Raw genomic sequence first — 26,431 nt, 5'->3', positions numbered from 1 at the left:
AGAGAGAGTAGACACTGGATCTGGTGTTCAGGTGATGGAACAGCCCACTGCAGTTCCCCTGGGTGCAGGTGCTGGGGCCCAACTGCTGGGTTTTTCTCATTAACTGTTTCATCCTTTTGCATCCTGTTATTGCAGGCATCTTCTGGGGACCATCATCCATAACAACTCATGTTTAGGGAAGCTTTTAGTGTCTGGGGAGCTCAATTGCAAACTGTGGGACACTGGAATGAAAACATTTGTACTTCTATTTGCTCAGTGCTGTAAAAGTGCTGCTGATGCTCCCTGGGCAAGGGAAGGACCACAGTAAATGCTTCCTTTTGTGTTGCTGTAGCATTGTGTAAGCACAGATCTCAGAATGTTCCTTAACTCTGCAGGGAGGGCTGAGGCACAAACTATTCTCCTATGAGCCCTTACAGTTGTTTCTTGTGAAGATTTCTGCATGTCTCTCCACCACAGTGGCGCTGCTGTGCATAACAGTAATGAAGCGCTTTACTGGGAGAGGCTCAGCTTCTCCCTTAGCACTGGGGATCTGTGTTGTAGGTTTCTGTTTCAGGAACACTTGCACAAAAGCTCAGAAAGAACCACACAGCCACAGTATTAGAAAATATCCCAGTTTATTGCAGCATCTCAGTTCTGAGAGTTTTACAAAACAATGTATTTACAGGTGAGGAAGGGACTAACTCAGCTGGAGTTTGCTTTGCTGGGGCAGGAACAGACTACAGAGGAAAAAGGAAGAAAATCAGCACATTCACAAGTCACATTTTTCTTTACAAAAGTAAGATAGGTGTAAGCCTGGTGTGCACAGCTGACTGGTGTTGTCCTTGTGGGAAGCACTCTAGGAAGAATTCAGTGCAGCCCTTGTGTTCTTCACAGTGATTCCAGGCACCTGGGGCTCAGCAGAAGCTGCATCAGCTCAGCTCAGTGTGACCATAAGGCACAATCCAGTGATGCCAAGAGCTCTGGGCCTCCACGTGTGCCAGCAGCTCTGCCTGTGGCTTCCCTCACAGTGTTTGAGCCCTGCCCATGGCTTTCTTTGGGGTGAGTGATGGCATTTGAGCTCTGCCTGTGGCTTCCCTCGGGGTGAGTGGTGGTGTTTCCGCCCAACATCTCTCTTTCCGGCCCCCAATCCTGGACTTGGCCATGCCAGAAGCAGAGCTGGACAGAGGACAGAAGGAGGAGACCATGGTGTGGGACAAGGGTGGGATCTCAAAGGGAATCTCCCCAAAACTATGGTAAGACCTCCCTTTAACCTCGCTATGGCTGAACACTAGAGAAAGGGTATGGATGGCTGTTTGAAAACAAATGCATGACTTAGAATAATATGCTGAAACCTTGTTTTTGAACTTGTCCAATAAAGTTTGCCTCTAAACACAAACTGTTTGTCTTTTTTTTAATTAGATTTTTTTAAAGTTTATTACTATATGTAATCTTGAATCGATGGCTCATTCAAATTGTTCATGGGAGCTGCACTAGCTTACCCCCCCGACAAGGGAAACTTTTCCCAACATGGATTTCTCAGACTAAGGGCTAAACCAAACCATCAGCTCTGGTTGCACATGGAGTCCCAGGCGCTTGCAGCGAGGTAGAGGGAGGGTTGAAGTTCACAGTAGAGGCTGTGCATGGCTGGCACTGCCAAGTGTCTCCAGCCATTGCTGTCCAAGAGGTGTCCAGGCAGGGATCCATCCCTAGAGGCCTGTGTGCTCCTGGATCCAGTCTCGCAGGCTTGTGAGCCGGCTGTACACCCCAGGTTTGTTCCTCTGGGCACAGCCATCGCCCCAGCTCACCACACCGGCCAGGAACATCCGACTACTGGGCTCCACACTGACCAGGGGCCCCCCAGAGTCTCCCTGCACAGAACCACACAGGAGCATAAGCACCAACTCCATAGATCACTCTCGTGCACAGTGTTAAAGTCATCACAAAAACTGAGCAACAAATAATCAGTAAATCCCCATCTAAGAAGTCAGCTGTCATTACAAATTTTTGGCCATTCCCTGAAACAAATATTTAAGCATGGCAATAAGAGCCACAGTGCTAGAACAAAGAGCTATAAAACACCAGTCAAGGAGCCTGGCTTGCTAACTAAGACTCTGAATAACAGCCAGAAGTTGGAGTATGGCTGTATGTCCTATCTGATGAGATGGAGTCTAAATCCTGTGGTTTTGGGCTGTAGTTTTGGAGTCATAAGTCATGCATCGACACAACTTGCTGCTGGTGCCCATTGTAATCTGTTCATTGTCTGAATCCAGGAAAATTCCCACAGATTTGTTTTATGTTCCAAATGTAAATGTAAGTGGAAGTACCAGAATGAGCAGGGCTGAGCAAAGGCCTGTCTCCCTGCCTAATAACCAATAACCAGCACTAAATCCAGGTGCTGCCTTACCTGGCAGGCATCCACACCACCGGTCAGGATCCCCACGCACATCATGCGTGGCGTCAGTTGGTCTGTCAGGAGCTGGTTACACACAGTCTGGTTGATGAGCCGAATCTCTGCCTTCTGCAGGATGGAGGCTCCCGTGCCTGCCAAGATGAAGGAGCGCCTTAAGTAAAAATACACATTTTTAAGCAGCTCCCCGTATTTTCCCTCAAGAAACACAAAAATCATAGACTTGTAGAATCCCAGAATGGTTTGAATTTGAAGAGAACTAAAGTCTGTCTTGTTCCACCCCCTGCCATGGGTAGAGACACTTTCCACTAGGCCAGGTTGCTCCAAGCCCTGTCCAACATGGCCTGGAATGCTTCCAGGGATGGGGTAGCCACAGCTTTTTCTGGCAACCTGTTTAAAATACATCAATGCAGCCCCAAATCACATGCCAGTGCTCACCTCCTTCTGCAGTTGCTCCCCATCCAGTCACCCACAGGTCCTTGCCCACAGGGAAGTTGTGGGTGGCATCGGGCAGGCAAATGGGCTGGACAACAGCCGTGAAGGTGACAGGGCTCTGCAGCTCCAGCACAGCGATATCGTAGTCATAAGTGTAGTCATTGAAGAAGGGGTGGGAGATGATGCGCTTGATTTTGCGGGTTTGCACATTGGGGCCGCTGCGGTCACCTTGGTCAGTCAGCCCCAGGTAGGCTGTCCATAGGCTGGGGTCTGAGTACCTGCATGGGGGCCATGAAACACAAAGTGAGACCTCATCTTGGAGACAGCACTGCTCACTACCTTAAACAGTTTCCTTGAGGTATGCCTCTCAGAGTCACTGTTGGAATATTGTGGTTTTGGTCACCAGGATATAAGAATAATATTAAACTATTAGAGAACTTCCAAAGAAGGGCAATGAAGATAGTGAAGGGCCTTGAGGGGAAGCCGTACAAGGAGCAGCTGAGAGCACTTGGTCTGTTCAGCCTGGAGAAGAGGAGACTGAGGGGAGACATCATTGCAGTTACAACTTCCTTATGAGGGAGAGAAGAGGGGCAGACTCTGTTCAGATATCTGTTCTGTGGTGCCCAGTGACAGGACCAGAGGGAATAGCCTGAAATTGTGTCAGGGGAGGTTTAAGTTGGGTATCAGGAAAAGGCTCTTTGCCCCAGAGAGTGGTCAGGTACTCCCCAGGGCAGTGGCCACAGCATCAAGCCTGACCGAGCTCAAGAAGCATTTGGATGATACTCTTGGGCACATGGTATGACTCTTGGGGATGGTGCTGTGCAGAGCCAGGAGGTGGATTCAGTGATCCTTGAGGGTTTCTTCCAACTCAGCTTATTCTGTGATTCTGTGAAATACCTAGAAGCACAGGGATGTGAGGCCGGTACCTGATGCCTTGCAGTGGCAGGAAGCAGTGTGCTGCCGACACCAGCCAGCTTGCTGACACCAGCGAGGCCCCACAGATGTGGCCCTGGCCCTTGACGTGCAGGCTGACCTGCCACGGCCACTCTCCCACGTCCGAGTTCTGCCCACCAACGATCCGTGACTTCCTGACGTATGAGCGGAGCCCACAGTCTAGGGCAGAGGAGAAGGGGCGCTTGGTTTCTCCTGTTCCCACCCCACGCCTCCCCTCTGTTCCTCCAGGACATCTGATAGCACAAATACCCTGTTACCCATGTCAGGAAGGGCTGATGTTCTCTGCACAGATGCTAAATTAGCTACAACATTTACTGGCCAACTCTGTAAAGGGGAGATAAGCCCCTGTATTACCCATTTAAGCCTTCCTGAATAACACAGATACCCCACAGGCTGCTAAAGAACATGGCTTGGATATTTCCAGATCAAGCTCCTGCACAGAAACACCCAGGGGCTCTCTCTGCTGCACTAGAGTATTTCTCTGGGAGACCCAGCCCAGAATCCCATGTCTCCCCGATTCCTCAGGCACTCACTGCAGTTGTCCTCATCAGAGTGGTCCTCACAGTCCTGCTCCCCGTCACACTCAGGGTTCTGTTTGCTGATGCAGCGTCCACTGCGGCACTTGTACGTGTACTCCTTGCAGGGGACTGTGGTCTGGCCTGCTGCAGGCAGGATGGAGGCACAGGGGTTAACTCCCGTTCTGGGGAGTTCACATCATGTCCACCTCTTCTGCCCAACCCCATGGCATTTACACCCCATGCAAACACACACACATGAGGGTGCCCAGCCCAAGGAATTCCATCAGAGGCTGTGTTTGCTGGCAGTCACCCTGCAGCCAACCCTCACCTGTGCTGCAGCTGCCCTCATCGCTCCCATCCCCACAGTCGTCCTTGCCATCACATTTCTGTGTGCTGGGGACACACTTCCCGTTGTCGCACTTGAAGCTGTCAGCTGAACAGCCTGGGGACAGAGAGCAGCTCCTGAGGGCTGGGCATGAATCCTGCTGCACCTCAGCACACGGCTGTGCCCAGCTCCCCTCCCTGAGACAAGTAAAGCCTCTGCAGCTCCAAAATACTGTGTCTCAAATCTCTTCTCCAAACTGCACACCACCAAAGTTACTCAGCCCTTTCTATTCCTACACCTCTGCTCATCCTTCTTTCCTCTGAGCTCTCATTCACCTGTATCAGGTGAGCACTCATCATGCCTGGGTTTTTTTGCCTGCTCATTTCCAGCACAGCACTTCCCTCCATCCCATGAGCCTCCATCGCCCCTATGTGCCTCTTGAGCCCTTAGCCCTTTGTGCCTGCAGGGTGAGTTCACTCACTGCACTGTAGCTCATCGCTGTTGTCACCACAGTCGTTCACGTTGTCACAGACCCAGAACTTGGGCTTGCACCAGCCGTTCTGGCACCTGAACTGCTGCTCGGTACAGGCTGGAAGAGCAGAGTAAGAATCACTGAAAAGCCTGCCCAGTTGGGTAATGAAATGTGTCCCTCCATACCACTCAGCTCAGCCAAACCCACAACCAGCAGGATTACACAGAAAATCACATTCCCAGCTGGGAGGAACTGGAAAGAGAGAGCAATGCCACTGGGAGAGGGCAGGATTAGCAGGAGCCCACACCTCTTATGCTGAGAAGAGATCCCAAATTGCACACTGAGTCTCACTCCAGCCTGGAGGAAGGCAGCAGCACTGGTTCCAGCCAGCACTGAGTCACATTACCCAGAACAAGCCTAACCACCCCAGGGCAACATGGCCTTTCCCATGCTGTGCCAAAGAGAAACCAAGGCTGGACTTACTGCAGGACCTCTCATCACTGCCGTCCACACAGTCCAGCCACCCGTCACAGCGCATGCTCCTGTCGATGCAGCGGCCAGTGTTGCAAGTGAACTTGCCAGGGCAGGCTGAGAGGGAGGAAGGGATAAAACCACACATAAGCCGTCTTGGTGTTCCCTCTACATCCCTTCTGCAGCATCCCCTATGCCTGCTTACAGCAGAACACAACAGGAAGACCAGGAGGTTTGCAGGAAAGCAAGGCATGCTGCTATCCCCTTGGAAAAGGCTGCTTCCCAGTTTACAGGGCAGTGTAAACATAGAGGAGGGACAGCTCATATCTCAGGGAAATCACTTTCCCCACCCCAGCCCCAGGGTTTCAACTCACGATCACTGGAGTCGTAGGACAGGAACTCTGCAGAGAAGCCTGTGTCTGTGTAGGACTGGTCTGAGTGGAACCGGAGCTCAATTTTGTTGGTGGTACTGGCCACCACAAACTGGGAGCGCTCCCCACAGTACCTGCAGGGAGAGAGCAAAGAGCAGTCAAAGGGCTGGAGGTCAGCACCAAGAAAACCTCCTATCCCTGATCTCACTCCACACTCAGGGAGCTGAGGGGGCAGGGAGCAGGTCTGATCCCAGCACAGACTGCTGGGCCTCAGGGTCCAAATTCTGCTGCTGCTGGCAGAAGGTTTGGGCCAGTTGTAAACACAAACTTGTGACTTTAGGAATGACTGGGAACAAGTTCTTCCACATCCCTGCCTGCCCCATGTGTCTGATCTCAGATACACTAGACTCATGCAGGATCCCATCTCACCATGGGCAAGTGGAATCATGTACATGAACAGCACTGCAGACGCAGGTGCTGACTTTGAAACCCTCTCTCTGAGGCAGGGTCAGCTCCCTCGTCCAAAACATTGTGAAACAAGATTAATCACCTCCCTGTGAGGTACTAAGTTTTCTGTCTGGCCCAGCTTATATCAGGCTGGGGAATGCATCTGGAAATGCATCCCAGGATATGAATGCCCTGAGAATGGAGAGCTGCTCGTTCAAGCAAACCCACCCCAGATGTTCCTGCCTTCCGAAACATGAGCTGTGTGCTGTGATGCTCCACAGTATCTGGGGGGTGGTTCAGCTGCAACACACCACAGAACCAAGTGTGGAGCTCCCCACTCATCCTGAGGCAGTTCTGGGCACCCTCCTGCCTCCTCCCAGCCCTGACAGCACCAGCACACTTGTTCCCACAGCAGATTAAGGAAAGCACAAGGTTCTGTGCTTTCCTAACCAAATAAAGTCACTCCATGGGTTCAGCCATCCAACACCCACCTTGTGCCATTGATCTGCACATAGTCTTTGGTGCAGGAGCTGACTGGGATCCCAGGCTCCAGCACAAAGAACATGTTGAAACGCACCTTCACATTCTTTACAGAGGGAACCTGCAAAAGGAAGCACAGTCAGTGGGATGTTGCTTTCTGGAGCAAGGAAAAAGGAATAGTTTCACAGGAAGAGGGTTGTGCTTGGGGGGAGGACAGAAGATAACTAAAAGGGGGAAGTCAGTTTTCCAGCAGGAAAAGAAACAGCTTCATAAAAGTCACAGAGTCACCCTAGCTCCAGAACCCCCAGTGGAACAGGCATACAGAGGGGTGGAAGCCAGACCTTTGGTCAACAGCCAGTAACTGGCCAGTCCCAAAGCCCACACTCTCATCCTTCTTGTGTGAAGTTACAGGATTTTTCATGGGCTCCTATGGGGTTCAGGCCTCTTGCAACCTCTTCTGCCTTTGCCTCCAGCTCCTAAAGGCTCCCTCAGTCATGCCAGACTTGGAGCCTCTGAGCCCCAGCTGCTGTGAGCACCATGTCCTGTATGATCAGGACTTGTTAAGGGAAAGAGAGGGCCCATCTCACCTCAATGTTCCAGACACAGTCCATGTCTGGGGGGTAGTGTGCTGGGTAATAGGGAGTTGTGAAGGTGCCACTGTCTCCCTTCAGGATCCCACCGCAGGCTAAAAACAAGCAGGAAGGTAATAACAAATTAGAGATTTAGATGTGGTTTTTCCAAGCCTCAGCTGGCTGTCATTGGAGGCAGAGGCAACAGTCTCTAACAAGGCTAATTCACTCTCTGGAGAGAGCAGCTCTGCTCTAAGGCTTGAAAGAACCCAGGAGATCAATTAGGTGCTTCCATCAATCTGCATCTCTAATCCAATATCTCATTTTTGCCTCCTTGGGGGGACATCTTTACTGCAGCCAAGAACACTGTAGGCAAGGCAAGCACCAAGGGGTGACCTGCTTCCAGGTGCTCCAGCCCTGGAAACATCCCTGACAAACTGACTACAGCCACAGCCACCTCCCTGTTTAGCTGCCCATGGCAGGGAGACATGGGGAAACAGGCCAAGGCCTCTGCTTACCTTTCATCTTTGGGAGCTGGAAGAACTCAGCCTTAAAGCCAGGGAATCGCCCCTCCTTGTTGGTAACCAACGTGACTAGCATGACGTTCTGGGAGGACAGGAAAGTCAGGTTGTAGGACGGAGCATAATTCCCACAGAGCCTAGGAAGCAAAGGACAGAATCCGTAAGGCACTGCTGCACAGGGAGCCTCAAGCAGCACAGCTCAGCTCTGAGCAGGGGCAGGAGCAGGACATTGCAGGATCACCCTGGACTTGGTGCCATGCAGGAATACCCACCTAACCAAGGCGTGGGGCTCCACAGGGCTCAGAGAGTCATACACCTTGATGTAGTCACTGTCATCTCTGCATGGCTCCAGCTCCAGGGTCTTGAAGGTGAGACTGATGCTGGAACTGGCATCTGCCCTCAATGCCCAGTAGCAGAGGGCATTGTTGGGGTATGGGCTGTTGGGGAAGCCCGGCGTGGTGAAACTGGTGACCTCCCCTTCCTTGGCGTGAAGGGAGAACATGCAGCTGTCTGCCCAGAGAGTAGGGAACAGTTAACAAGGCAAAGAAGCCTTGCTCTGCCTTTCCCTGGGATTAAGAGAATAACTCCTGCAGGCTATCCCAGGGCAGATGTCTCTTCCTGGATAACAGCAAGGCCTGTGCCACAGTCTGTCCAACCCCAAACCAGCTCCAAGAAGCACACAGGGGTCTGCCTTGCATGCAGAGTACCTCTCTCCAGACCCTTCCCCATCCTGCAAGAGAAACACCACCCTAAAGAGACCCCTGAGATGGAAGAACTGTACTTACTGTCCCGGGCAGAGTGAGCTATGCTGGGGTCCACAGCTGCAGGAGAAAACAGAGCTGGCATCACCCTTTGGGCTATGGGAAATCCCTGGGCACAAAGCTGAGGTTGTTCCTCAGACTGTCATTGATCTGGCCTCACAGAGCTGAGGGAGCAAACTTTCCCTCTGCAGAGGGAGAACTCATCCTTGTCCCTCTTCCCTGGGCTCAGAGGGGAACACAGAGCATTTCAGCAAAGGGGAGCAGGTCTGTGTAGCCCCCTTTAGGCTGTAAATCCCATTAAGCTGTGCTGTGACATCCATGTCCTTACACCACCCTCAAGGCTGGCTTTCCATGAGAGGGCTGTGACCAGCACCTTCTCCTTCTAGAGCAATATCCCACCTGGTCCCACGCAGAGGCCCAGGGACAGTGGAACTAATACTCACGGAAAGCAATGACTGACTCCACCTTCAGCATGGGGTTTCTCAGGCGGGGGTTCCACCTCTGCACCAGGCTCTGCTTGTCAGCCATTGCTCTGTCCAGACTCTCTTCCCGGTATTTGGGCACAAGGAATTCTGACCAGTAGTAGGCAATGACACTGCCTTCACTGTGGAAAGGGTAGTTGTGGGATGAGGGCAAGGACAGACATGGGAGGACTCAAATACCACTAGAAGAAGGGGCCAGACTACTTGATTAGCCAGTTTTGGAGACTGGCCATAGGGAAGGCAGAGTTTCAATGACAAGTTAAGCAAACAGCAAAGGTCCCTGCCAGCCTGAGGAGTCTCTCAATGCTGCCAGGCACCACCCACTGCAGTTCACTGCACCACACCTTGATTTTCCCAAGACATCTGGCAGAAAAAAAAAAGCATTTTCAGGTCACTTTTTACTGTTCACCCTTTCTTGTGCCACTCAGGGTGACTACTGGGGTGCTTCTATCCCAGCATCCTGGGAAGGAGGATAAATGGCTGGTGTGATATCCTGGCATCCTAGATGGCGTTCAGGCAGTGCCTAACACTCACCTGAAGGCAGTGATTACTGTCTCTTTGTGGTAAGGACCAATATCAGCATGATTCCTGTAGATCTCCTCCACCTGAAAGGGTTAAAAAGGAGTGTTCAGCATGTCTAGAAGTGAGGGAAAGAGAAAGGCTAAAGACAGACAGAGGTTCAAGCCTGCAAAGGAAAACCATGGCACATATCTGGCATCCCTGTGTACAGGAATCTGCAGAGCCAAAGAAAGAAAGAAGGAGAGTTGAGAGCCCCAGAAGAGCACAAAGCTGCCCATCACAGCCTGTTCTGACTCAGCTCACCCACTCTTCCCTGGGGGAAGTGAATCCCCAAGTCTGAGGGAAGAGGCAAGACCAGACACAGCTTCAGCCTCTTTTAGACACCCTTCTGCCTCAGTTCATGGCCCTGACTCATCCAGTGATTCTGGGACATGCCCTGGCAGCTCCTATGGCACTGGGAGATGCCATGGCACTGGGCTGGAGCTGGGATGTCAAGATCCAGCTCCAAAGAAGGTCCCTGCTCCCAGCCAGTGTGACACAGCAAGCAGGGAAAGCTCCAAGGAATCTTACATGGCATATCTCCATGGCCATAGGGCAAGAGGAAAATTCCTTGCTTGCAGAAGGAGGGAGGCACGAAACCTCTTACCGTGCTCTTCACCTTCTTGGCCAGCATACTAAACTCTGGAGAGCTGGAGTTCTCATAGGCATCCAGGAATTCCCAGTTCAGAACCCGCAAGTGGCCATTGAAAACCTTCTGGACAGGTGTGTTCCTATCTGAAAGAGAACAGCTTAGGGTCGGAAGGGCAGTCAGAGCTGGGACTGGTGTCACAGCATATTCCCAGTGACAGCAGTTGGGGCAGGGAGGTGGAAATGGTGTCTCCAGAGCTTGAGAGGGCACATGTGAGCAACACCGGGTAACAAAGCTTTTCCATGTGGATGGATACGTTCCCAGGGTGTTACCCTACATGTCACCACCCACCAGATGTCACACTCACATTTGAAGTGCCAAAACAGGAGGCCAGTGGTGAGGGAGACAAGCGGAAAAACAATGATCAGGACAGTGACGACCACCTGCCGCTTTGGTCCGCGCTTCTCCATCTTCTTGGAGTTCATGGCAGGGAGGAACTCCACCCCTTCGTCCAGGTTGTTCATGTCCTGGGAGAGGGAAGGCAGGACAGTGGGAAAGCTGTTCTCAAAACCTAGCTTGGGGAGGTCCAGCCACAGAGCAGCCTGAAGCAGGTGAGGGGACAAGGAATGCAGCAGCACTGAGGGCAAACCTCAGTGTTGGCAGCTCCACAGCCATGGCAGGACAAATCCTGAAGGTTTCTTCTTTTCTCTTCTGCACACACCTAATTCCTTTTTGGGCCTAATATAACGAGCTCAAGCAAACTCAGGGGCAAGTCCACACACCCTCCTGTGACCATGGCAGGTCACAAGCCCACAGGCTCCAAGATCTGCCTCAGCAGATGAAACTGCAGAGAAAAATTCACCCCCACAAAGTGCTCATTGTATGCAGGTGTGTCACCCAGAGCTCATGGGGCACAGCGTGCTATAAATAGCATTTCCCTAAAAGAAGAAATCAAGCTGCTTCATTCCTTTACATTTTCACAAATGCCACAAGCCCCTAAATTCAGGAAAAATATGGACAAGAGGGATATAGCTTCATAGAACACAGGCTTTGAAATGAAAAGATAGCAGGTTAGATGGGATACTGGAAAGAAATTCTTCCCTCTGAGGGTGGTGAGGCCTTGGCACAGGTTGCCCAGAGAAGCTGTGGCTGCCTCATCCCTGGCAATGTCCAAGGCCACGCTGGACAGGGCTTGGAGCAGCCTGGTCTAGTGGAAGGTGTCCCTGCCCATGGCAGGGGGGTAGGACTGGAGGATGGGTTTTAAGGTCCCTTCCAAGCCAAATCACTCTGGGATTCTATGAGAAACAACTAGCAAAGGGGATCCTGCTAACAGAGGGATCTCTGAGCCTGCTGTACAGACATAAGGAAAAAGCCATCTTCACTGCATTTCCTCACTGAATTTCCAGTAGGTACTTCACCTTATCTTTCCTCAGCCTTGCCTGACAGGAAAGTCCAGCTCCCACTTGAACCATTCCCCTACTTCTTTTGCCCTTTGCTTCACCCAGTGCCTGTGCTCTCCTCCCACCCTCCACCATCCCACTGCGGCCTCTCCTTCTTGCAGTATTTGCCCAGGGCCCTTCACAACAGAAAGGGAAGTGGTAGGCACCTTACTCTGAGTTTTTGTCAATGACTCTGTAAGTTTAATACTCTGCAAACACCAGAAGATCACCAAGACCAGACCAACCCACCAGTTTCCATACCACCTGCTCTCAGAATCCCCACAGTTTATCATTTGGTGGTTCAGGGAAGGAGCATTCATTCATTTCTGTGTTTTAGTGCCTAAGGCTAGACAGAAAGAACTGTTTGCATCCCCAAAATCCACCCACCTCCAAAATAAACAGACCTAGCAGGGCTGCAGAGGACAATTCCATGGGCAATGCTCTGAATCCTGTTTGTCTTCTGATCATACAGGAAAAGCTTGAAGATATAACCCAAAGAAACTTCAAAACAGATGGCACACAAAATAAAGCTTAAATACACAGAGATACCCTAAATCAAGAAATTCTTCAGTCAAAGTCAAGACTACCTGGAGTTTGACACACTGTCTATCAAACTGGCCCCTACCAGTTTTCCAATCATGAAATAAACCCCCCAAAACTTGGTAAAGAGAAGAAACTGGCCACAAAACTTGCAAACACATCCTCTCTCCCTCCACAGGGCTGCTCACAATGCTGAGCCTTCTCAGGACTTCCAAGACATTGCTGCTTCCAATATATTGTTGGCAGGAAGCAAAGTATTTCATTCTTTATTACCATCTGAAGGAGCCTATGGCAAGAAGACATTCTCAGGTGCTTAAATGATCTATCAGTTTCCCCAGACTTCCTGGAGCCAGTGAGGAAGAACTGCAAAGAAAACCAATTTTCCATAAGAAAACTCTTCAGCAGCAGGGATCTTCAGCCCTCTGCAGAATTCATACACTTCAGTTTCACCAAACTGCCCAAAAAAAATAAGGGTCAGCAGCAAGCAGGAGCTCCTGTTGTACAACACTGCACAACAATGTGGCTGATGCATTGTAACATCCCCTTTAAGCTAAAGATTGTGTCCTTGCAGAGAGAAAACTCTCCCAGGGAGAAAATCATCGCTGTGATTAAATCAGAAGGCAAACAGAGCTCCCTTCTGCCTCCAGCACACACAGGCACACGCACTGCTCCTAGGAGCAAGGAAATTAGGCAGGAAAACTCACCATCTGCTCTTTCTTTAGGCAATTTCTCTGCCTTCCTTGGGAAAAAAAAAGTATGAAAAACGTTAAACCTGTGAGAGTTTGCAGCATGCCTTCGTCAGTTTGTTCTTGCTCCAAAGCTGAGCCAGCAGCAACACAGGAGAAGTGACAGGAGTGCAGGGACTTCTGGGAAGGTTACTTTTTGATTTTCCTCCAGTACAAGGTGCACAAGCAGCAACTGACACTGTTACTTGCCAGAAGTTACCCTGTGACTACAAGTAGATAGGAGGCATGATCCAAAGAGGTTTCCCTCCCTCCTCACCCTCTGCGTTGTATTCCAGCTCTCGTCCTCTCCCATTCCCATACCTCATGGACGCCATTATGTTCCTCAGCCAGCACAGACACTTGTGTGAAGAGCCCTCACCCATCACAGCCTGGGTAAGAAACAGCCATTCCTGCAAACTCTTCCCAATATCCAGTGAAAAATATGAAGCCTCCCCCAAGCACTGCTGGAATGATGAATCAGGCTCTGTAGAAGGTTTCAGATGAGGCGACGTGTCCTGAACTCTAAGAGGCTGAAACCTCCCTGCCCACACTCTGCACTGTGGAATGTCCCTGCTCCTAAGAGACAGGAATTTGATCTTACCCCTCTTGTGTTGCTAATAACTCCTCCCTTGACCAGAACCCTGACTCTACCCCTGTGATACCCTACAAAAACCCCACGACCCTGCCTTTGCCCAGTCTTTCCTCTCCATCCCGCCCCTCCTCCCCGGAGGTAATAAATGGATTCTTGAGCTTTCTGAAACAAGGACCAGTCTCGTTCGTTCCCACACCCGGCGCCAGCAGCTGCACCCTCCCTGGACATGAGGAACCCAGTTGCAACGCACTGCAACACTGCACAAAAACCACCGGTTTGACCTGAGGACCAGACTAGCCTGTGCCCCATAAGTGCAGCTCAGCCTCTGCCCCTCTCACTCCCTGTGCTCCACATCCCCTTCACGTCCAACACTTGAGAGGAAAAATATCCTGTCACCATCCTCTAAGCTAGATGGAAAACAGATGAAATCACAGGCAAGATAGGCTCAAAGATCACAGTTAAATCAAGAAAGAGACAACTGCAATGTTAATCTCCTTTAGTGGATGGCTGCACATTTCCTTCTCATGCTCTGAACAGTAGCAGTTGTAAACTAGAGGAGCTGAACACGTACTAGTCTCACCTTGTCCATGGTTCCTCCAGAAACCGTCTCTAGCCCCAAGTGACTCAAGGTCTGACTGTCTCATCCTTCTCAAGGAAACTGCTCCAATAAACATTATTAACAGAAAACCTCCCTGGATATTCTCTCTGCCTTAGTCACTTTAACAGTTACTTCCTCCTGCTCCTCCCCACACAGTCCTTGCCAGTATGGCCAGGCTTCCCCACACAGGGAGTGTGACCCACACTGGTCACAGCATCAGCTGTGGCAGCAAAGCAAATCTAGGGAAAGGTTCAGACAGGCACTGCCCCAGATCTCTCATGCCTCAGTTTCCCCTGGAGTACCAACTCCATGAAGAAACTTGGAAAAGAAGTTCACATAGATGGATTTATAGAGTGCTTGGAGGGCTCCTGCTCCTCTGCACAGAGTCTGAGCTCAGTTCTGGGAAGAGCAGACCTCCCACTCCTCCTTCTGTAAGCCACACGATGTATTTTTAGACTGTGACTGTGCTCCGTCCAACTGGACAAACCAGATGCAGAAGTGACTAATTCTGTCAGCAGGAAATGCAGCTGGCACAAGGGGGCAGTGGGAACCAGCTCTGCACTGGAGATCTTACGGGAAAGCAGAGAGATTCTCCTCAGTAGGGGATCATGGAAAAGCTGGGATATGCCATAGAATTCGGCTCTCCATCATGACGTGTGCAAAGCAGGGGTCCCACTGGAATCAGCATGCTGCATAGAGGCTGGTTTCTGCCTTGTTTGGCACTCCCAGATGGTGATGTGTCCCAGGCACCAAACCCCTTACTGTTCCCCTCTCCTCCAAAACAGGCGCTTCATCTCTCCCTCAGTGTCTGCATCTGTTCACAGGACTCTGACCCACAGAAGGACTGGGCTCTTGGCCATTAGTTTCACCTGTCCTTTATGACCACCAGTTCATTTGTTCATCCAGCACCAGACATGAGATTTACCTACTTCCTTTGACTTTTCCAACTTCAGAATCTGCCAGTCTGCCACAGGACTGCTCAGGGCCAAAGCCGCTCAGATCATACAAGGTAAGAGCAGGTGTGCAACCAAATAAAATCTCACGGCAAAAAAATGTGACCATCTGACACCAATGTACACAACCAAGAAAAGGAACCCATGAAATGCCAGGCTGGAGGAGGCATATGGAGGTCAGAGATGAGGCCGTCATTGGACTGCATGGTTAGACTCTTGAGGGTAATTACAACTTGCAGATCCCAGCCTGTGTATCTAAGAGGCAATTCCCACCTCCCCTTTTTTAGTCACACCTGCCTCGGGTGGTGTTCAATAAAAACTAAAACAAATACAACATGAGAAATGACCCGTTGACTGAGCCCCAGTCTCAAGACAGCCAGCAAGCCAGTTCAGAGCTCAGGAGACCAACAGTGTGGGCTTGTGTGGCAAAAAGAGCCAGAAAATTGTATTTTCAAAAGCTGAGAATTCCTGAATCACACTGAAAGCCAACATCAGCTTTGTGGTACTGGTATGAGGGAAAACAGCCTGTTACCCATCGGAAAAAGTAAATCAAATGTAAACAGCATGTGCAACTTATTTCACCCAAGTAGCTCAAGTACAGCTACACCATCCTTAAATCAACTCCTGCACCAATTCTTGCTGCAACCCCAAACAACTCCTCTGGAAAAAGATCTGATAAGAATCATCTTCTCACTTCTCTTCTTACTCTTGATAAGAAATACATGGAAACAGCACATATGGAAAGTGAAGTTTACATGTAAACATGCATTTGTGCTGTGCTGCCTCACCACAGGCAGCAAAGCACTGAAGAAACTTTGCCAGTGCATTATTTTTCATCTTCAGTTCTGTATTAAGGGCAATGAAGGTATAAAATGATGACATCAAAACTAAAAAGGGAATAGGGGGCAAGAGATCAAGGACAGAGTCCTCCAGACTGTGCATCTTCCAGGCACAGAGGGCAGGTGCAATAGTCAAAGATACAGGTCACACACACCTATTTCACATACCAAGTTTGAGCTTAACCCTCTACAGCAGATTGTCTTGTGACCACTCTGAGTCATATGAGAAAACAAATTCCTTTAGGTTTATTACAGAAGAAACTAATGTTAATGTTTGCAGAGATAGCACAGGTTTGGCTTGCTGCCCCATCCAGGCTGATCAGTGCAGCTCTGTCCTGCATCACAGTAGCTCAGAAAAAGCTAACACGCTTCTGTGTGTCTGTGGTAGCAGAGAATTTTACACTTAAATCTTAGCAACTCTTGGGGAGAAGCTGGGAATAAAGGTACCCTACAGCCCTGATCTGTGGACCTATGGGCCATGAAATTCCTCCTTACAACACACTGATGTCCCAAGAGCAGCAGAGAAACATGCCACAGATACAAACAGCTGATTTAAATCACTCGTATGTCTTTCCTGGTACAGACAGAACTGTCTGGAAAACAGAACTGCCTCCAGCAGCTTAACCAAAGCAGTGGAGCCCTCCACAATCCTTTTGACACTTTACTCATTCCTGCAGTTCTGAGATGGATCAGGATCATTAGTCTTTGATGTTTGAAGCCAACAGCAAGGAAAACACAAGCACCTCCAACCAGGAAAGTCTCTGTCTACCAACCCCAACCCTGTTGGCTGCTCCCTCCCCATCCCAGCCCATGGCCCGGATATTGGAGGGCAATTATTTCCCAGTCTGTCCCTGGCGGCCTTTGGATGGAAATGATACATTCTACCCCGGGCAAGGGGAGAACCTTTGCCCTGATACCTTCCCCACAGCCAGGCCCTCAAAACACTCTCGCTGCTCCCTCAAGGGTTTTACAGAGTGATCTTTCATTTGCTGAGCAAAGGTCTGGCCTCAGCCCTTTTCTCATTGTGTCTTCCTTATCCCTGTTTGCTTTTGGCACCAACAGCAGCCAAACTGGCCCAAGCAGCAGCTCACCTGCCAGCCACTACCCCAAGGAAACACTCCGCACCTTTCCAAGGAAGAGGGGCAGCTTCTCCTCAGCCCAAGAACTACGGCAGCTCCTTTACCAGCACAGGGAGGAGACACAAGACACTGCAAAACCACTAATTTCCACCACTCTCATAAGTGGAGGAATAAGGGGCCAAGACCAACAACAGTCCATGGGTGACAAAATCCTTGGGTTGTTTCCTGCCAGGAGGGCAGGTACTGTCTTCAGGGAAGCTTCTCTGGATCAGATCAGTCTCTCTTGAAGTGACACAGGGGGAAAACTGATCCAGAACCAGGGAAGGGACCCACTTGAGCCCTCAGTCCTGCATAAAGATAGAGCACAAAGCTACCTTCTGCCAGGAGAACAAGCCAGGCAGGGAAGATCGTGTCCCACAAGTGTTACCCCAGCCTGGCCAGGGACAAGAAGCTTGAGCTGAACTGCTTCAGCAAGAGCATCTCCTTCCCAATCCCAGTCATGGTACACACCGGACAGTGGAACTGGAAGCAAGAGAAAATTTCTTGCTGCAGGCCAGCTTTTTGATCAGTGCCAGAACCAGCAGCTCCTATGTTGCTGCGAGATAACTACTAAAGCCAGGCCTCGGAGACAGACACCACACAGCCTGCAGGTAGGGTGGGAAATGCTGCTGTCCTGCTTTAACCCAAAACCCTGTGTTTGGAACAGCTCTGTGGCACAGAACAGGCTCTGGAGGTGCAACCCAAACTCAGCCGTCCCTGCCCAACCCTCAGCCAGGAAGATCTACACAAGAAGCTCACTCAGGTCTCAGAACACACTGATAATGCAGAGGTTAATAAATAAAGCCCCCACAGCCCTCGGTTAAAATTGGCCTTTACGATGCTTCAACAGGGTTAGTTGGATCTGTTGCTAAACCACCCAGAGCCAGGCTCTGCACACAACTCACTAGCACGGAGTTTACCTTTACTCACAACCCCACTGCCCTCAGCTTAACCTGAAACCAAAATCCCTGGAGCAACGGCAGCACCTACGCCGAGGAGATCCAAAGTTAGCACAGACAGGTGATCTCCACTTCCCCAAAGCTGGGTTTTTTGTTTTTTTTTTTTTTTCCTGCTCTGCTGAGCTCAGCAACGTCCCCCAAACAGGTTCTCCTGACCTTACCCAAGGGTGAGCTGGAATCCCTCCTTCCTGAGGGATCCAGAGCAGCCCTGAACCCACCAGGCTCAAAGGAACCAGAGCAAGCAGAGGACGAGGCAGCTCGGCAAAAGGCTGGCAGGTGTTCTGGGAGCTCCCCGCGCTCAGGTGTGCTCTCACCTGCAGCTGGGTGCTGTACCGCACGCCAGCACCGTTGGCCGGGGGGCTTCGCTCCATGGCCAGGGCAGTGCCGTGCGGCTCAGGCCGCCATGGCGCGGTGGCTCTGGCCTGGGCACGGTGCCCAGCTCCTCCTCCCTGTGCTCCTGGCAGGTGCGGGCAGCCGGAAACACCCCGCAGGTGCTGTGCCGCTCCTGCCTCTCCTCTCCACAGAAATAAGGGAAAACACTGTGCCCAAAAAGCTGCACCCAAAAGCCCCACATCAGCTCTGCACCACCCAAGGGATCTTTCAGCCACAAGCTTTGCTTTAGCAAATGAAACCAGAAAAATCTTGTCTCATACCAAGAGAAGCCATCCTGCAATCGGTAGGAGGGCTGGCTGGCATGCAGAGATGCACAGTTCCTAAAGAAAAGCTTTGTGTATCCAGGGTCTCATCCTTCCTCGGGTGACAACATTATTGTGCTATGAAACCCTGCTGCAAAGAGGGCACTCTCAGCATGAACAGACAGTTTACCCCAGGAACAAGCCTCATGCTCCCAAAAACATTTGGTACACTCAGAAGCAAAATATTCCCTTTTCCCAGCCTGAAACCTGCCCTCAGCAAGGCTACAGCACTGTAGGAATGAGCTTTCTCTTGGCTAACAGAGACCGGATGCCAAGTGAACAACACAGCAGTGCTGCAGAAACTGGATGTGCACCCAAATGTGGCACTCAGAGGATGCTCACATAGCAACAGCCCCTGGGGGGCTGTTTAATATTAAATTAAACAGCTGTGTGGTTTAATATTAAACAGAGAGGAAAAGGAGGAACTGGGGTTCTGAGAACACTCTAACGCAGGTTTGAAAGAATTTGTAACACTGAAACCTGCATTTAGTCTTACTTCTCCATTTACCCCTTCTTGAAAAGATTATTCATACACACACTCCAATATTTAGGTTTCTCACATTCAAGAGCAAGTCAGGATTAAAATAGCTGGCTCAAACTCACTTTTTCACGTAAAAGTTCTTCCTTTCTCCATCTTACATGTGACAGTCCATATGAATATGTGATATGCCCACCAAAAGTTGAACTGGCCACCCCACTGCTCATCCAAACCTTTTTACACCAATTACATCCAGCCCTGAAACTGAATTTTTTAAACATTTGAACACTTAAAATTTCGCACAACTCTTGCTCTGGTAGAACAATCAGCTTCTGGCTGATCACACGCAGAAAATCCCTTGCTGAGTCTCCTTTGTTTTCCCTTGCTCTATGTTGTCTCCTGTGGAGCAGAAGTTTTGCAGGCTTTTTGCAGGTGTTTTTTGGGGAGAAAAAATAGAGACGGAGTGAGGTCTCTGATCCTGCTGTGGTGTAGAAACACACAAACCACCGCCTCCCCTGTCCCCTCAGCAGCTGCCACAATTCCACCCACCGCGGAACACGGCACAGGAGGCAGCATCCCTGGATTTAAGGTACTCCTCTCGAAAAGTTGCCGAGTTAGTCAAGCTGCTGATGTCAGGAGCTCTCAGCGCTCCCGCTGATGCCCAGCCCTGCCCAGCGCTGTTTTTACAGCCACTCCCTTACCTGCCTGGCTGCAGCCTGTCTTAACACCCCCGTGAAACAGCGTATTTTGGGTACAAAGCAGCTGCTCTCAGACGAACCACTGCTCCTCCTACATTCTACACATTCTTCCTGTTCGGCGCATCCACTGATCTCCTCCAGGCTGATGCTCACGGATGTGGATGATGAGGGTAAAATGTGAAGACCCACAATCCCTGGTTCGACACAAAGCTGTGAATGCTCACTGTTTCTTGCCATTCAAGCCACTGACATTTTACAAACTAATTCATGAGCCCTCTTTGAATAAGGTGACACAATCACCGTGGGGAAAACCAGCAAGCAATACATGTACAAAATATAAATATTATATAGCTGGGAGGCGGTTGGTTCGAGGCCTCAATACCAGGATTCTGGTTTCCCTGTTGCTGGAGCACAGGGATTTTCTTCGTGGCTGTGCTGCAGCCATTACCAAGTCACCGTGGTGGGAGCAGGTCCCCTCCTGGGGAGTGTACAGCCCCAAAACATACAATAACAATTCCCAACCTGTCTGCCACGTGCTTTTTTTGGTGAGAGACCTCCATGTCTAACTGAAAGATGCTGAGCCCAGCCGAGGCACGGTGAAAACCCAATAAAGCATGAAGTTCAAGGCACTCACCCTCACGCAATGGCAGCAGTCAACCGCAAAGCCTCTGTTTGCTCCCGCTGGAACCAATTTATCCAATAAAAGCTGTCACCTCCTCCTCTTCCTTTCGTTGTCTCAGTGTAGCCACAACAGCATCTTGAGAGCAGAGCCGAGGTTTGGGAGGAAGGCGAGCCCTGAAATCTGAGAACCAAGTCCGGCTTGGTCAGAATCTGTACAAGTTGCAAGAGCTAAATCGCCCTGAGCTCGAGCCCCAGACAAGGATCAGCTGCAGGAGCAGCAAACACTGTCGGGGCAGGCAGGATCCTTCCGCATCAGCTTCCAGCCCTGGGAATGCCATGCACGTGAAAGAAGGGAAAAACTGCTTACATAAGGAAAGAAAGCCGGCTGCCTGCGGGGGAAGAGTCTTCTGGTGGAGGCAGTTGCCAGGAGCAAAGGAGCACCATCCATCCACACCAGCGACAGGCCGGATTCAGTCAGGGACAAAGGCTTTTCCTTCCCGTAGTTTGGCTCAAGGATTGTACTCTTAGCGCGACTCCCAAATTCAAATTTCAGCGACAGTGCCCTCCCACCTAGCTTCCTGCCAGGCAACCCCGAAACCACCCCGTCTCAAAGCTCCGTCCGGTCTGGCAACTTCCAAAGCATTACAAAAGACTGGGAGAGAGATAAAACTCACAGGGTGTCCTGTTACTTTGCATTCCAAAGAGTAAATAAAAGGCTGATTCAGTGGGAGGAGAGGAAAACGTCATCCAGCAGCGCTGTGCTTTCCAGCTGAACAGGCAGCCCCCAGAGCAAAGGCTGTGTACCGCTGGGGATGGGCACAGTCACGTTGGGCTGATCCAGCCTCTCCATCTGCAATGCAAGGGAATAATTACTGATTGTGGAGAATGGGAGCTGGAAAAGTGTAGTGAGTTGCCCTCAATTGGCCACATGCTACTTTGGAGCCGAACAGGGAGGTGGCACTCCTCTTCCCAAAGTTGTTCAAGGATTATTGTGTCATTTGGATGGGAACTTCTCCTTTGATCTCAAATGCTTCTCTCACGAGCTCGGGAATGAGAGCCCTGCTCCAAAAGCATGATTTTGACAGAGATCAGAAGTAGCTTTGCCCTCCTGAGATCATGAAAGCTAGCCAGAACTAAGGGGTCTAGTGCCCTGCTCCATCCCAGGGATGACATGGGCATGAGGGCAGCCTCCAACATACCCCAGACAGCTCCTAGACTCGCTTCCAAAATCCAGGAGTATTATTTCCCATGCCTCTGCTTCTGGTGCCAGCCAGAAGCATGTCAGTCATGGGGCTCCCAAAGGAATACAAAGCACTAGGAAACACTAGAACCTTGCTGCCAGGACTATAAAGACAGCTAGGTCTCCTTCTTGAACTCTTCAAAAGCTCGTGAAAGCAGAGAACCTCTTTTGTGAGCTCTGAATCAGCAGCGGCAGTGTTTGCCAGCCAAACTGTAAATGCAAGAGTGGACAGGCCTGACCGCCTGGTTTCTGGCATAGTGCGTTTTGAAACCACTGGGCACGCCCAAGGCTCCAAGTCAGGTAAAGTTTGTCTTCTAACGAGCTGCGAATGTGTAAACTAAGGCCCCGACTTAGCTTAAAGCAGAGAGATGCAGACAATGCGCTGGAATTGTCCATTTATTTTTGGTTTATTACAAACAGGCAGAGCTGCCTCAGCTTACCTGCCTTGCCTCCTTATTTTCCACAAGTTCAGACTTTGTGTTGGTTTTAACAACTAAAGACAAATGCATGCAGCTTGAAGTTTTCACCAACTCCCCTTGTCTCCCTCACTTTGTTGGTGCACAGGACCAGGGATGTGGGTACATAGGGAGGGTTTATAATGTTTCATGGTCCAACTCTGTCTTTTAGACAACAAACTGCACATGCAGTTGATGTGCCCACCTAAAGCAGGAAAACAGGTTGTGAGTTCTTCCCCAGATCTTAGTCTGGCAGAGGTGAGAATCAGTCCGTGCTCTCCTGGATGGTACTAGAACTCCCTGCTGGCTGGATCATGCTTGCAGATCTACTCTAGTCCATCTTCCACCCCAAAAGCATCATATCTGGGTATAATATTTTGTCTGGAAACTCCCCTCCTCTCACAAAAATCTATTCTAGCATTAAGGTGTCTTTTGAGTTTTTGTAATATCCAAACTACATCTCTCTCACTGCATGAAAAGTTGGTGAACTGAGCAATTCTCCGAAGTTCAAATATTTGTTGCTGACTCCCAAGGGCTGTAGGACAGCTCCCGGATTCCTTCCACCAGATGGCAGAGAAATGTTGGGAAACCTGCCTCATCTTGCAATCCATCTCAACTCCTAAGAGAAGAGAGCACTTCCCTTGGAGAATCTATGAACTGGGACCACTGTTCCCACCCGCTTGTTGTTCTCTTTGATACTTGACTTAGAGCATAAAAAAGCAGGGAAAAGATAAGCAGGGATTAAATCCAGTCCTAATGCAAACTCTGCATTCTTGACAAAACTGACAAAAAAATTCAGGTGCCTAGACACAGTCAGTTGAAGTTTCCTTCCCACTGGAAGGACTGCCTGGGTTTGCTAAGTGAGCAGAAAACTCTACCCTTTCACCCTCCCCACATTTTTTGATTCACCTCAACACAAGTTGAAAAATTAGAATAAAATAAATCCTATCAACCAGCCTAATTCAGCTTTGCAATTATAATTACAAAGGACTCATCCCTCTGACTGGGGGCTCTCCTGGTCACAGCTGCTTGAAAATAGACTAAACTTTCCTGTTGCCCTTCAAAGGAACAGGGTGCTAATCTTCTGCCAAGGAAGTACTGTACTTAGGGCTTTTTGGGAAAGACTCAGCTCTGCACATTAACGCGTTCTCTCCTCCCAGCTGTCCTAGCAGAGGTTGGAACAACTGCCCACCTAAGTTTAGGATTTTTGGTAAAGTACAGAGGCTGCTATATGACATTGCAATTGTAAAAGTGACAGGACAGATAACAGCCTTTGCACCAGCACCTTCACAGCCATTTCAGGGGCCATCCTAAGCTGGAAGCCACTCTCAGTACAGGAGCACTGACAGACGCAAAAGCTCATCTTACCAAATTACTGATTGTCATTAAGGTACTCAGGACACTCCTAGCCGTGAAACAGAACTTACTTCCTCACACAAACAAAGGGAGTGCAAAGGGAGGTCAGTCATTCATAAAGCTGCAGTGACTCAAGGGCTTGTGACAATCTCATACCCATAATTTCACTGTATAACTGGGTACTCAAGAATAATTCTCACCACAGGCTGATTTACAAGCACTTTGCTTAAGCAGTTTAAAAGTCAAGCCCTCTGCAAATTCCTTTTTATTTTTTTGAGTAATCAAGCATATTTATATATATATATATATAAGCATGTTTTTGTATGCACGTCTTGTAAATACTGAGAGGAATGACAGATTTGTCTTTACAAACAAGCTGTGGGTCTGCTGGTAGATAAAACTAGCACTGAGAGATAAAAGAAACAATGGGAAGGAGTCCACTGATTGATGAATGGAAAAAAGATACTTGCTTTTACAAATAAACTTTAGGTTTGCTGATAAATGAAATTAGACATTGAAAGATGAAAGAAACAATGGGGAAAAACCCTAAATTCCATAAGAAATAAAAATCAAACAGGAGGGTTATACATTAGATGGAAATCTCTGGTATCAGGTGTTATGGGAAGTCTGTACCTCTCAAGTACCTCAGCCAATGGGGAAAGAGAGAAGGAAAATCCGGACGGGAAATTAGGATAAAAAGGAGGCTGCGTCCTCCAATAATTTAAGAGACCCCAGGGGAATGCCCCATGGCCTCTCCCTTTTTTGGAATAAAGTAAAAGGACTCTGTCTCCTTTTTGGACATAAACCTCTGATGTTTGTGGATTAATTTTCCTAACAATACCAAGCAGCCATCGCTTCTCCAAGCAAAAACCGAAAAATTTTCTGTTGTGTCCATAAATTGCTTCAGAATGACAAAAAGAAACGTTAAAGCCACACCAAGTTCCAAACAATGCCAGCACCTTGCAGGTCCCTGTTAACTCTTCAAGCAGTGTCAGCATGCAGGGAGAGCACTGTGACCTCCAGCAGGTTTGCTCTTCTATTTTCCAGGCCCTGATAGCCTTGATGTGATGCTCCTCTGGGATTTGGTTGGCACCTTCTCTAAGTGTCATTGCAAAACCACGTGGTCCTGGAGCTCTGAAGGACCAGCACGTTTCTGCTTCAAGGATCTTGGGTTTGGCAGGTTACATATTCTGCTCCAGGTGCAAACTGAAGGACAGTGAGAAAAAGTAACTTTAGGAGACTAAGGTGCAAGGCTCACCAAATTGGTTTGGTGAGCACTTCCAGACATAAAGAAACAAATTGCTTCTTAAAATACTGACCTCTGATTGCGTTTCAGTTTTCAGGCCTCAATGCAGGATGCCATGTACAAGATTAATCCAGGCCCGAATGAACTAATCCACATTGAATGGGTCACTTGACATAACCTGTGACATCTTTAAATTAAATCATCAATAGCTCAAATTTGCACTACTCGTGCAGAATTTCTTTAATAGTCCACAAGACCACATGGCTCTATCCAGAGGGTGATTCGCCATACAGGAACAGGAGGGAGGTCAAATTAATTGTCCCTCTGGAGGGATCAGCAGCTGCAAATGCAATCTTGGGGTGAGAAATTCAGATTTATCTTTTTAGAAATTCAAAGCACAAGAAAGATGATTCCAGCCTACTACCTCTGGATCTACACACATCTGGTCTATCCACAGAACTAGGGTCCAATAAATCTCAGCTTGAGATGGGTCAGCTGCAAAGGGGCTAAGTACAGGATTAAACCATTTTTCTATCAAAGCTGGTTTCCAGCACAGACCAGGCAGCACATTCTCCCTTCCCCACAGCTCTGCAACAAACTGCTGTGTTTAATGTTTAGGCTATGGGGCAAAGTCTGAATTCCAGATTGCCATCCTACAGGATGAACAGAACCCAGCCAGAAGGGTCCTGAGCTTGGGTACCACATACCAAACTTGTGGCAGGCACAAGAATTGGGTCTATTGTGAGGTGGTTCAGGTTTGCCACGTGACAAACAAGTAAGAAGGTTTTTGCATTTACTAAAAACAATGTCAGGATTTTCAAAGGTATTAGGAAAATGAAGATCCACTGTTGAAACATGTCCAATTAATGATTCTTTTGAAAGGAACACCTGAGGTAACCTCAAGGTGAGTTCACAGGGTTATGAGGGCATCCTACTCAGGCATATAAGTACAGATTTTCCCCACGATTTAAATAAAACAAAGCAGTTATTAAAATAAAGGTTAGTAAGGTTTTAAATGGTCTGTGGCTGTTTGTGCAGCATGCTCAGTTTTTTAAGCAGGTTTTGCACAATATTGGTGGAAATAAATTCCTAATCCACAGATTTTAGGAGATAAAAAAGGCTCTTTGATAACCAGTGAGCATCCCACTGTGACAAAACCAGGCTGTACTTATTTTTTTAACTAGAAAAGGTAATGACAAAGATTCATCAGGCTGAATGCCCCTTTAATTCCATGCAGGACAGGTGGAAAATGGGTAACATCAGTATAAATACTTTCTCTAGGCCCTCTTCCCCTGCATGCTGCCCTTGCAGCTCTTACTGCAGGACTCATCCAGAACAGCTTTCAGGCTGCAGGGCGACAGGATGTGGGAGCATACACCACCTGGAACACAGTGTAGTTTATAGATACCCTCCCCCAGATACAGCACACCCCACAAAACTACTAGAGCCCTTTTCTGCCCTTCTGTCTTGTAGTGGTTTTGGTTCACCAATTTAAGATTTCCCCGATTTTGAGATTTCCCCAGCCAACGCACCAAAGAAT

General features: G+C 49.3%; 1 protein-coding gene across 6 annotated transcripts; it reads right to left on the bottom strand.

Moving 5' to 3' along the window:
• Positions 1 to 595: 595 nt before the first annotated feature.
• On the bottom strand, positions 596 to 24,706 carry ST14 (ST14 transmembrane serine protease matriptase). 6 transcript variants are annotated; one of them, XM_053997123.1, is made up of 21 exons: positions 24,605 to 24,706; positions 21,269 to 21,444; positions 20,608 to 20,775; positions 10,707 to 10,866; positions 10,358 to 10,485; positions 9,727 to 9,797; positions 9,154 to 9,314; positions 8,735 to 8,770; positions 8,222 to 8,459; positions 7,947 to 8,086; positions 7,447 to 7,544; positions 6,871 to 6,980; positions 5,936 to 6,066; positions 5,574 to 5,678; positions 5,100 to 5,207; positions 4,622 to 4,735; positions 4,309 to 4,437; positions 3,748 to 3,934; positions 2,825 to 3,099; positions 2,384 to 2,520; positions 596 to 1,847 (listed from the first exon to the last, which is right to left on the bottom strand). In XM_053997123.1, the coding sequence occupies exons 4-21, from the start codon at positions 10,861 to 10,863 to the stop codon at positions 1,686 to 1,688; spliced, it is 2,487 nt and encodes an 828-aa protein (XP_053853098.1). In that variant the 5' UTR covers positions 10,864 to 10,866; positions 20,608 to 20,775; positions 21,269 to 21,444; positions 24,605 to 24,706; the 3' UTR covers positions 596 to 1,685. The 6 variants fall into 6 exon arrangements, with proteins under 6 accessions (XP_053853098.1, XP_053853101.1, XP_053853099.1 ...); XM_053997126.1 differs by lacking the exon at positions 10,707 to 10,866 and having other exon boundaries at positions 10,358 to 10,481; XM_053997124.1 differs by lacking the exons at positions 21,269 to 21,444; positions 24,605 to 24,706 and adding an exon at positions 20,962 to 21,156.
• Between the last annotated feature and the right edge of the window lie 1,725 nt (positions 24,707 to 26,431).

This window comes from Vidua macroura, chromosome 22 (genome assembly GCF_024509145.1).
Source record: "Vidua macroura isolate BioBank_ID:100142 chromosome 22, ASM2450914v1, whole genome shotgun sequence".
Taxonomy (NCBI): Eukaryota; Metazoa; Chordata; class Aves; order Passeriformes; family Viduidae; genus Vidua; species Vidua macroura.
The sequence above is the reverse complement of the archived record's forward strand: the minus strand, read 5'-3'. Positions and strand labels throughout refer to the sequence as shown.